Source organism: Lepisosteus oculatus, unplaced genomic scaffold, assembly GCF_040954835.1.
Source record: "Lepisosteus oculatus isolate fLepOcu1 unplaced genomic scaffold, fLepOcu1.hap2 HAP2_SCAFFOLD_37, whole genome shotgun sequence".
Classification (NCBI taxonomy): domain Eukaryota; kingdom Metazoa; phylum Chordata; class Actinopteri; order Semionotiformes; family Lepisosteidae; genus Lepisosteus; species Lepisosteus oculatus.
Genome location: NW_027167902.1, coordinates 2,736,858 through 2,748,254, shown reverse-complemented (window position 1 = coordinate 2,748,254; position 11,397 = coordinate 2,736,858). Strand labels below are relative to the sequence as shown.

General features: G+C 41.5%; 1 protein-coding gene across 1 annotated transcript; it reads right to left on the bottom strand.

Moving 5' to 3' along the window:
• Positions 1-7,514: 7,514 nt before the first annotated feature.
• On the bottom strand, positions 7,515-10,336 carry LOC138227423 (uncharacterized). Its single transcript, XM_069186302.1, has 3 exons — positions 10,287-10,336; positions 8,302-9,801; positions 7,515-7,898 (listed from the first exon to the last, which is right to left on the bottom strand). The coding sequence occupies exon 2, from the start codon at positions 9,764-9,766 to the stop codon at positions 8,894-8,896; it is 873 nt and encodes a 290-aa protein (XP_069042403.1). The 5' UTR covers positions 9,767-9,801; positions 10,287-10,336; the 3' UTR covers positions 7,515-7,898; positions 8,302-8,893.
• Between the last annotated feature and the right edge of the window lie 1,061 nt (positions 10,337-11,397).

Sequence of the window (11,397 nt, the reverse complement as noted above, 5' to 3'; positions counted from 1 at the left end):
TAGAACAGAAAACCCGTTGGCGTCACACACGCTGAATGTCTCTCTCTCTCCTGCTCAGCAAAACACAACATGTGGGTCAACACCGTGTGAGGCATTAAACATCACCTTCGTGCATTACCGCGATTCATCTGGCACACAACTGTACTACTACAGAAATAATATATATAATGTCGCCACACGAATCTGTAATGAAAATAAAATTAAAAATGCCGCTGGCGTCTCACCCGACTGGCAGCCACAGCGCGTCTGAGGGCTCCCCAGAGAAACGAGCCGCCTGTGACCCCAGGGGCACCTTCACTGGCGCCCCGCCACCAACAGACCCCAAGGGCTGTCGCAAAGCCAACTCCATACAGAAAAACGGAACTCATCTGGGGGAAGTTCACAAAATAAAATAATAAAATAAAAGATGACATCATATAACCACGGCTCAACGCAGCTGGCTACACGTGTGAGAAGGTGCAGTACTTGAAGTGCGCTGGGCAAACTTCCGAGGTCAAATTCTTCAGCACGGTTGTACCTTTAAAGCGGAGACGACGGCACCGAAATGTTTTGGCGCGCCTTCTCTTTAAAGCCCTGGCCAAATATGAAGACAGTACGTACAGTTATAATTCAAACGGAATTAAAAACTACACATCCCAGTTACCATGGTGGTGCTTGTGATCATTGCGTTTAACCAACGAAACAGGGCGAAAAATCAGTCACATGACTTTGGGGCAGAGTTTCGAAAGCTTAACCTATCAGCAACAAAGCGAAATTTACACGATAGGCTACCTCAAACTGTCAGTTACACGACTGTGTATGTCGCTTAAGCCACTCCTATTTGGCATTTTAGTTATGGAGGCGAGAAGACGCCCCCCCCCCCCCTCTCTGGGTGCCTGATTTGCCGCCATCTTTAACCGCTTCGTGTCCAAATCGCAGTAGCTACGCGTACGAAATAAAGTTCATCCCAGCTACAAAACATATATATTTTTGTGGTAAGAGGGAGCAAAACATCAGTATTTACTGCTATTAATAAGTGTACGATTTATAGTTGAAATCTGAGCCTAAATATAAAGTTAAAATCTCGACAAAGCAATGTAGGAAATACAGAGAAAATAAATCCTTTCTGACATCTAAAATCAGTTTCGATCAAGGTCTCTAAAACGAACAAGAAAAAGAGGATTTTCGGAGGGCAATTACGCTGTATTTATATAGAATAAGTGATTTATGAGCAATCTAATTTCTTGTTCGTTTAAAACAGTGAAATGTCAGCTGCAAAAGATCGCACCAGAAACAGCACTCTCTCTGCCTGTCATAGACGTTCAGGAAAGGCTGAATGAAGTCATGGTGATCAATTATAACAGTTGTAGGACAAGAAACAAAAGATAGTGAAAACTTAAGATTTTTAAGGCTAAAACTCAAATTCATTCTACAAATTAAGGCAAATGAAAATTCAGGACGTTAAAGTGCTAGAGGTGTAAAAAAATACAAAAATGCACATGAGCAAAAAGTTTTAGAAATGGAGCAAACAGAATAAAAGCCATGCCTATAGTGCAGAAGAGGGATGCAGGAACACTTGCTTAGATATACAACAACATTACTTTATTAACCCTTTACAATTTCTTGCATTAGTAATTATCTTTTCGCATACCCCAGCTTGCTCTCCATGAGATACACAGACACACAGATGAAATAGATAGGGAGAGAGCCTGTGGTCAGAGTACAGGGTCAGCCATTGTACAGCGCCCCTGGAGCAGTTGGGGTTAAGGGCCTTGCTCAGCAGCCCAACGGAGTAGGATTCTTCTGCTGGGTGCGGGATTTATTGTTAAATTATTACTTTAAATAAATACTTTGAGTTACTGAAACAGCCCGCTAATAAAATTGTCGCAATTTTGTTCTCATTTGGAAGAGAGAATCAAAAATGAGACATAATGATGGTTTCCGGCTTAGACCTTTAAAGGTACCCCCATCACTGAAGAATTTGACCTCGGAACGTTTACCCAGCGTAATATTGTATTTCATTTCACTTTGACCGATTGTCTTTAAATCAATTGTTGTCAGAATATCCCCACCTCCAAACAAGAACAAAATTGCAACGATTTTATTAATTGGCTGTTTCAGTAACTTAAAGTATATATTTAAAGTAATAATTTAACAAGATATGTAAATGTTTTAAGATATGTATATGTTGTGAATGTCTGTAGATTGTATCTTATGATTTAAATACTTTTATTTTTTCACAATCTGGCAATGCCAGACAGAATTCTAATGGCCTTGCAGATCAGAAAATCAAGGAACAAAACAATTATTGCGCCCAGCTCCTCAATGGGATAGCTTTAACTTGCTAATGCGTTGGTGTAACAGTCCGGGTGTGGCAAGCTTCTAATGTCTCCAGACTTCGCGAAAGGAACCCGTCTTTCATAGGCACTCTTTCCCCTAGTTTAACAGTCTGTCCAGAAACAAAACATTCCGGTTAAACAAGAGGAATGTAAAACAAATTGTACAAAAGTAAAAAACAATTACTTTTTGACAATGAAAACTGGTGTGTATCTCTCTCTTTGCTGGCGCGCGGGCGCGGTGGGGTGCTGTACCACCCGCACAGAACATTAAAGTGTCCCTTTCCATTCAATGGGTGTCTGAGTTGCTGTGTCCTATCTTCTGACAGTCGCTGTTGTGAATGTCTGCAGAGTGTATCTTATTTTTAGCATTGTAGCGCTTTCGCCCTGGGGGGCGGCTGAAGAACACCCGGCTGGGGTGCGCGGTGAGGGGCAGGACAGGAGTGGTCAGGGCGGGGTTTAGGTAGGCCGCTGACTATTGCAGCTGCCACACAGTGAAAGGGGCATACGGGCTGGGGAGATCGCCCGTTTTCCATGTAAATAGTTCCCTGGTTCCGCACCCCTCTCTCTCTCCCTCTCCAGATACAGCTGTATGAGCTCCACCAGTCAGGAAGGAGGCTCTACTGTACACAGAGAGGGGTGGGAGGGGGGAACAAGCTACCCAGCCATGGGGTTGAAGCTGATACCCTGGATCCTCTCGAGACACAGCTGTATGAGCTCCACCAGTCATGAAGGAATGCTCTACTGTACACAGAGGGGGGCAGGAGGGGGGAACAAGCTGCCCAGCCGTGGGTTTGAAGCTGATACCCCGCTTGATCCTCTCCAGACACAGTTGTATGAGCTCCACCAGTCAGGACAGGAGCCTCTACTGTACAGAGAGAGGTGCAGGGGGGGAAACAAGCTGATACCCTGGCTTCTCACACAAACCTTAAAATCACGTAATAGGTTTATTCCATGCTGAAAAAAAGAAGAAAGAATACACATTCCATAGGAATCAGTGCCTTTATATAGCGCCTTTAAAGGTGGCTTCTCAAAGTGCCTTACGGGATAAAAACAACAAAAACAAAAACAATATTGTTTTCCATTGCACTTTGACAGATCATCTTTAAATCAATTGTTGATTTAAAGTTTGACAGTAAATGTTTATATTGTAAAGCATACAGCCGCCATTTCTTTCTAAAAATTAAAAAAATTGTTTGCGCAGTCTAAGAGGGGGGGGGGGGGTCTGCTGACAATCCCCCATACACTCAAGTGAAATATTAATAACTCCAATGTAAACAGCGTATTTACAATTTGTTGATAATAATAAGTTCTCTAAGACTTTGTGATACTTTACCCAGGGAGCTGTGTAAGCATGCGTGGTGACTATTCATTGTTATTAAAAAATGACTTAGATTCGAACATGTTGTGATATTTAGAAATATAAAAAGTCAATTAATTGTCCATAATATTGCTATTTTATTTTTTCAAAGAAATGCTTGTTAAAAGAAAAGTCATGGCACAGGCTGGATTTGAACAGCCAACCTCTCACTTACAAGTTCAGCACATGAATAGAATTATATCATTATTAATTTCTTTAGATATGCGATTCCATATTATATTCCCTATTAATCAAATTCTAAAAGTATGCTTGTTTGCTCCTGTATTGAGCGTATTTGCAGAAAAGCTTAAAACTACCACTTATTATACACACGTTATTTCACATGTTAGTTAAAGACTTCGATGCTTAATATTGTTTAGGGAGAAATGGAATACTGGTGTGTATTTTTGTACCGGGACCAGCCATATACAGTTTACATACTGTAATACTGTATATTTATGTTCCAAAATTAATATCGATTATGGCCTTCACACGCGTTATGCTCCTATTCTTTTTATGCTTAGCTACTAAGATTTCCCTTCAGTGGTAAAATTCCATATAAATATTTAATACTTAAAAGGGCACAGTAAAGACATTAAATATACATATACATACTGTATACAGTACAGTTTGCATACAGTAATATGTTTATGTTCCTAAATCAATATCTCTTATGAGCATGCAAAAGGCATGGTGAATTGGAGATTCTCAAAAATGACTGTACTTTGCATGATTGGAAACAAATGCGTGATTGGATCAATGAAATGCTGTGGTGTTACTTTTACAAAGACGGTCAATGAAAAAAAGAATGTGGACCAGGGCAATACTTTGAGTTTACAGCTTGTCCAAGGTCATTCATTAGAACATGTGGTATTATGCGGTACTATGCGAGAATACACGGTATTAATATGGTAACTTGTGTTACACCGCAATAAGCACACCGCAAAATAATGCGGTATCGCCCGCTTGTTTTGAATGGCTGCATCTGTATATCCCTGCTAGTGATGATGACCATCGTCACCTCACCCTCGCAATACACCGGCTGAAAGAACTTAAGAACAGGGTAAATCAAGAACAGGGCATTGGCAATGAGTTCCCCTTCTTTTCATGGTTAAAATCATTTTTTGGGTCTTGGGGACTGTTTTTCTTAAAGCTATTCATGCCTGTTGTAGTGTTTTTGCTGTTGTGCTGTTGTCTGACTTGGGTGACCCCTATGAGGACTCTGTGGTATGAACACATTTAAGGATAAAAAGGAGGGAATGTAATGAAAAGTTACTGAGAAAAAGTGTTTTATTCTATGTTGTTTACGGACAGAGCTGTGCTGCAGAAGCAGCTGGATACTTAGAACAAAGTGTGATAGCACCCAACTTGTCAAGGGCACAGGATGTTTTAATACTGTTTATCTCGGCTGCTTGAAGAAGGGAGTGTGAGAAACCATTTGAATAACTGCTCTTCTTTGCTTAAAGCAAAAACCTATAAGGAATGGAAAATGACTGCTTTGCCTGTCCTTGAAGTGTTGCATCAGCTTAAAAAAGATATAAAACAAGGGGTCTCCCTGCTTGCTTTTGAATCAGCTTTCACTTCTCTGCGCAGACAGGTGATGGCTTTTTCCCATATTGCAAAATGAATAAAGACCTTACTGAGTGAATGAGAATACCTCTCCTGGCTAAATCCCTTATAACTTGTTCGAAATGCAGTACGGCCATATTTCATATCAACCCACAGATGCATTGCATAAACACTAGAATTCTGGTTGTACTTAAATTGACTTTATACGTTTTGGATTATGTTTAACCTTCTTCAATTTCTTCAACCATATTTTGAGATGATTACGTTTACAGAAGCAAATATTATTCAGTGCTTTTTCTTCACTCCTTTAATCAAACCCACATTTCTATAAGGAGGGCCATTGTGAAACTCCCCAAAGTGAGCTGAATTAATCTTTTATTCTTCACACCTGCGAAGTCATTCCTTCATTGTGTAATATGAAGGCCTTTCATTATTCACGTATACTACTACATCTGAAAATAATGGGTCTTGAAATAGTTGAATGAAAGAAAATCCTGAATAACTCCTCCAAATGCGTGTTACACTTTCTTCAGGTACACACACTTTGAATGTGAAGAACTATAAAAAGTTATTTTAACCATACCCAATGGAGCTCGGGAGTGCGATTGCATACACAATCATGTTTTCAGTGTTTGGACATCAGCCGTACATCAGAACAATCATTTCACTAACACAGCACCATGTTGAGTGACTTCCCTCCAAAAACAAAGTCACTTTCCCTTAGCAATTATTGCATGGACTTAGATTATCTGCCTTCTGCATCAAGCCCTGTATGATATACTGTACAAAGCCAAGCTTTGGGATAGTGCTTTGTTTGGATCCTTGTCTTGATCCTTTTGGATCCCGGGCTGCTCATTTGCAAATGAGTTTTGACATTAATTATAGTGACTATAGCAATGAGGTGGCACTGTGGTTCACAGAGCTGGGGTCCTGGGTTCAATTCCTGGGGTGCAGTCTGGATGGAATTGTATGTTCTCCCTTCATTTGTGTGGATTTCTTCCAGGTGCTCCAGTTTCTTCCCACAGTCCAAAGACATACAGTACTAGTAGGTTAAGGTGGAACTACAGTCCCAATTTTGCAGACACAAAAGTATTTAATTTCAGTCACAAAATAAAATCATTGACATTATAGAAAAACTTTACAAACTCAAAATTGAGCACAAAATCATGAATTTTGTGAAAGTACTGTGAGTTACGCCATGTTGTAACAAATTCGCATTCAAGTTCCACACAAATTGCGATGTGATGCACCCCTTCCTGCTCACTAATCACTGTAATGACTAATGCAATGTGATGTAGGAGAGAAAAGGTATAGGTTATGCAGCAAACATTTGACTGCAAAAAACGTTCCATTCCAAGGTTCTTTATGCAGAGTTAACAATGTAATATTATTTATTGGCAAAAACGTTAAAAAGTTGAGAGCAATATTTCCATTGGATTAAACGAGATGTATTCACAAGCCTGCTCCTTTACAATGTCACAGGGCCACATCAGATTACAGGAAGTTTTGCTGCCTCGTTCTGAATCGCAGAACATGGTAATTCTTTAACCTTGAAATGTAGTCTATTTTGTGATGTAAATTGGAGGTTTTACAAGTTATTGTGTGTTCCCCTTTAGATGGCTTCTGGGAAAACTGGCCTCAACACTGTATTGGATAAGGCACTTAGAAAACAGATTCATGCGTGGACCACAGCAATGTCCCTTTACTGAGAGCCAGCAATCAACGGATGTGTCTGATCGTGAATGGTTTTCCCTGTTGTTTGTTGTATTACTCGGTGTTGCATTTTAAGCTGTGCATGAGGCAGGACCCGGAGGCTGCTGCTTCTGCTGGGATTGAGGAAGAGCTGAGCGCCATGTAAGGCAAAGACACTGCGTTCCACTTTATCAGGTGCCTGGAGTGTAAGAGCTGCAGATAATATTGAGTCACATTAATCCCAACATATTTCAAATATTATGAAAATTAAATAAATTAAATCAAATAACTTTAATTAAAAAAAATCAATCACACTTTACCTTGCTTTTTCAGTTGTTTTAAAGGAAAATTGATGCAGAGAATGTGTGAATACTACTTTTTGATGGTTCCAAGGCCAATGTGACCTGTTCTATTGCCTGCTAATTGTACGTTCCAGGTTGAACAATTATTTTTAGGAGGTCAAGGTGTATGAATGATAAGAACAGCTTGAAATTTATTTTCACGGTCGACATACATTTTCGCAAGGGAAAAAAACTGAAATAACCACAGTTACGCAAACACCAGTCCACCAAAAAAAAATCATTTTATTAAAACAAGGTCACATTTTTTTTATCATCATACGGATGAACTGTGCTAAATATATTTCTAAAAAGAAAAAGCAGGACGTGAGTCGTGAGCCAAGATCATGACTCTTTTACTCTTCACATCAGTTTTCATCTGTGAGGAGGAAGAGGAGGGCGGCTCCTGATGTGCTGACACTTGGGGATGTGCCTCTGTGCCGGCCTGGGGGCAAAGTGCCGGCCGCAGTGAGGGCAGGGCACGTAGTCGGGGTTTGGATTCGCGGGGGGCTGGGGCAGGTTCACAACCTTCCCTCCTTGCGTGATCACCTGCTGCACCTCCCTGGCCTATTTGATGCTCCGAATGAAATCCTCGTGCTTCTGCCTCCAGTTGTTCTTTCTCAGCTGGGAACAGGAAATGAAACCAATAAAACAGCTTCCAGAAAAAGTCCAGACTAGCACTGCGTACACAGTCTGGTCGCAAACCATTCACAAGGCAAGAAAATATCAGTACAGTAATAACGTAGCTTTCTGGGGCTACCTTTCAGGTCATTGGGTAGAGAGTACAATTTACGTAGTTATGGTTTTGTTTCCTGTGAGTGCTATTTGCTTGATATGTAGATTTTTACAACATAATTCAGAAGTCACTAAGACACATTTATTCTGTCTGGCAAATGTGCCTTTGCGGCAGTTTTTCAGAAGAGTACTTCATAAAACACTTATTTATTGTTTACATTGATTTATAAGCTGAGTCTGACTCTAGGAGAAAAAAAGGGAAGCTTGGAAAGAGTTTAAGGATAGCCCTTACCACGATTGGCGGTCTAACCTTCTTCTTATGGATGTATGTCTCCAGTTCTGTTCCCTTGGCCCTGTGCTTGAAAGAGTCAAAAACCTTCCTCTTTGAATTCTGAAGCTTCTTGCAGATCTTGCTGTGTTTCTCCAGCCTCTCTACAGCAAACTTCCTGTGACACAGTTCACAGGGCACCAGCTGAGGGTTTCCACTCTGGCCATTCTCATATGGAAATTGCTCAGCGGTAGGGCACATCAGACTTGTAGGGGACAAATATCTGTTTTCCACTGAAAGAGTTTGTTCATCCAGACATGTGGTGTTATTTCTGAAGTGGGCCTGCGCGCCCTGTGCCGCTGACACGTCGCTTTCAGGGAGCCTTGCTTTCTTGAGATACTTTCTCCTTCCACAGGGGACGTCTTCTAGCCCACGGCTGCAAGGGCTCACTTGACGTCTCTCCTGAGGGGAAAGCGCAGAGGGAAAGTGCGATTCTGCGCATCCACCATCTTCCATTGGAGAACCATAATCAAGGTTGTCTCCTCTGATAGGAAGGGCTTTCCTTGGAGTGAAGGCTTTTTGCTTCTCCATTCTGCAGGTCAGAAGAGGCACGGCCTTAGAGCGGTGGTTGGCCCATGGTCCTCTGGGGCAAAGCTCGCTCTGCCTCGCCTCTATTTTCCCTTCCGGCCACCTCTCTGGAGTCTTCCATCTCTCTCGGAACCATCCTCAGCTCCTCCTGAGCTCTGAAGAGCTTCGCCTGCATCATGGCCTCCCTCTGGCGAATCTCGTCCTTCATCATGGCCTCCTTCCGGTGCATCACATCCTGCAGGCTTGCCTCCCTCCGGCGATGCTCCTCCTTCAGCGCGGCCTCTGCCTCGGCCACTTTTCGTAGCTCCTCTTGCAACTGAAAGTGGTCCTTCCCATTGGCATGAGAAGGGCATTGTCCTGGAGGGGTCGCCACCATGGGGAGGACAGTCCTGTCCTTAGGTTTGCGTACTCTTGAGCCCCTCCTGCCCGGCCTGTCGCAGGGCCTCTCATGACCATCCTGAGGCGGGGTGGGGGCAAACAAGGAATCACTCTGTGCTTCCGGGCGGTCCACAGCCTGAACCTCACCAGGGCCGGAGACTTTCCTGTTACCCATAGGCTTCAGGGGGTAAGACCGATCATACCCCACAATGTTCTTCTCGGGGCCCTGTTGGGCTTGGAAGCGATAGCTGTTCCCCATCTTCTTCTCCGCAGCGTATTTGACATATTGGAAACATTTTCTCATCTTCTGTAGAGCTGCCTCCTGCCGCCGATTGTACATGGCGATCATTTTTTTCTCCTTTTCCTGCATCAGTTTCTCTTGGAAGGTGTCCTTCAGAAGCTGTATCTTGGGAGGCGGGCAGTACGTGGAGATCAGATCCTGTTGCCTTAAGGGCGCGGGTCGATTCGAGTCTGTGTCCTTTGGGGAGGGGGACAGAGCACCAGGCTTAGGACTGGGCTCCATTGGCAAATGAGATATGAGCTTTGTTTCCCAGGTATCTGGAAAAGGCAAAAATGGCAAATAAATGATATCCTGCACAGTCTAGTATGGTCTAATAGAAAAGAATAAAAAAAAACAATTCAGGAAATACACAACTTTTTAATATTAAACCTAATGGTGTTGAATGCTGCATGCTGACTCAGTAGGAGACAGATCCTAAACATAAACATTATAATAAACATTTGTTTCCCAAATAACATTCTCAATGTTCAGAATGCTTAAAGTCATGAGCTTTTTTAAAAATGTTTAACTGAAACCTGGAAATGTGCTATTTCATTTCAAAGCTTGTATTATATCTATGATATAAATGTTTTTTTATATAAAATTAACCCATTATGCAACAGGGGTTTGAGCAAAAGTCACTGTGAATAAGGGAATTTATCAATAATAATTAGCCGTTTCACTACACTACAGATAGCTGAAGGATTATGATACAGTATATCGATTTCGCTACAAATTGACAAGCATATTTGATGACACTTACCAAACAAGTTTTAAACAGCGGAGAAATAGTTCACCACGACGATAGCAATGCAATGTTTGACTGCATCTCCCTATGTGATATATCTGTATTTGGGTATATACAGATCACGTAATTCAGGGAGCACTGTTACGTCAGGTCACCAACCATTATTACGACGCTCATATGTCATAGAGCTCCTTAGGATGTTTGTATAATCTTTATCCAAATTTTCATATGGCCAGAGTTACGGCGTTTATTTTACAGTTAATGTAACAGGGTGTCATTATATTTTTCTGTCTTTATGGTGGCAGACCACTTAACTAAATCTGAGTAGGCAGTTTCTACAAGTGGGTCAGATAAAATATTAAATATACAGTAAAAGCTCACACCTATTCATACCCTTTATGTACTGTATATCTACAATTACGTATACTGTATAATACGATAACTACCATTACAAAATGTCTCCCTTTTGATTTGAAGTGGTTCTTTTAAATAAGTAAATTGCAATCACTTAGCCTACATCTGAGCTCCTAATTCATCGCGACGATGGACTGAGACTCCAGTTGGATTTGTGAGAAGTAAAGGGGTGTGCCTGTTTTAAAACCGATTCATACGTCTTGAACACATGGACATAGATAGCAGTCTGTGTTATATAATTTATCTTTTTATTTTATTTAAATTTAAGTATCACATACACATTTTCAAAGTAACTGTACCCCATTTAATTATGATCCCCATCGCTCACAGCTCCGAAGGTGAGACGAGGGCTACTTCAGATGGGATTTCCAATATTTCTCTCTTAGCTTCTATACCGGTGGAAAGGAGAGGGCTCTTAAAACGTGTTGATAGTAAGATTGGGATGTATTTGCAGTCTAGATATAGCTTTTTAATGTTCGGAGCCGCCACAGATTCATTTTCTTACGACTGCTTTTCTGGATGACAATGACAATGCAAACGATGGTGTTAAGGCGAGGCTGTGCCTTAAGGCTCCTCTGCTTACAATGTTCAGCGCGTAAATCGCAAACGAGCGCCTTCCCTTACGATGAAAATGCAGAAAATAAGACCACGAGATTTAAACCTCGGCTTACAAATTTATGCGTAAACAATAAAACCGTATCTTTAGCAAAAC

Coding starts and splice junctions, on each gene's coding strand:
- LOC138227423 (XM_069186302.1), bottom strand. CDS start 9,766: ATGGAGCCCAGTCCTAAGCCTGGTGCTCTGTCCCCCTCCCCAAAGGAC.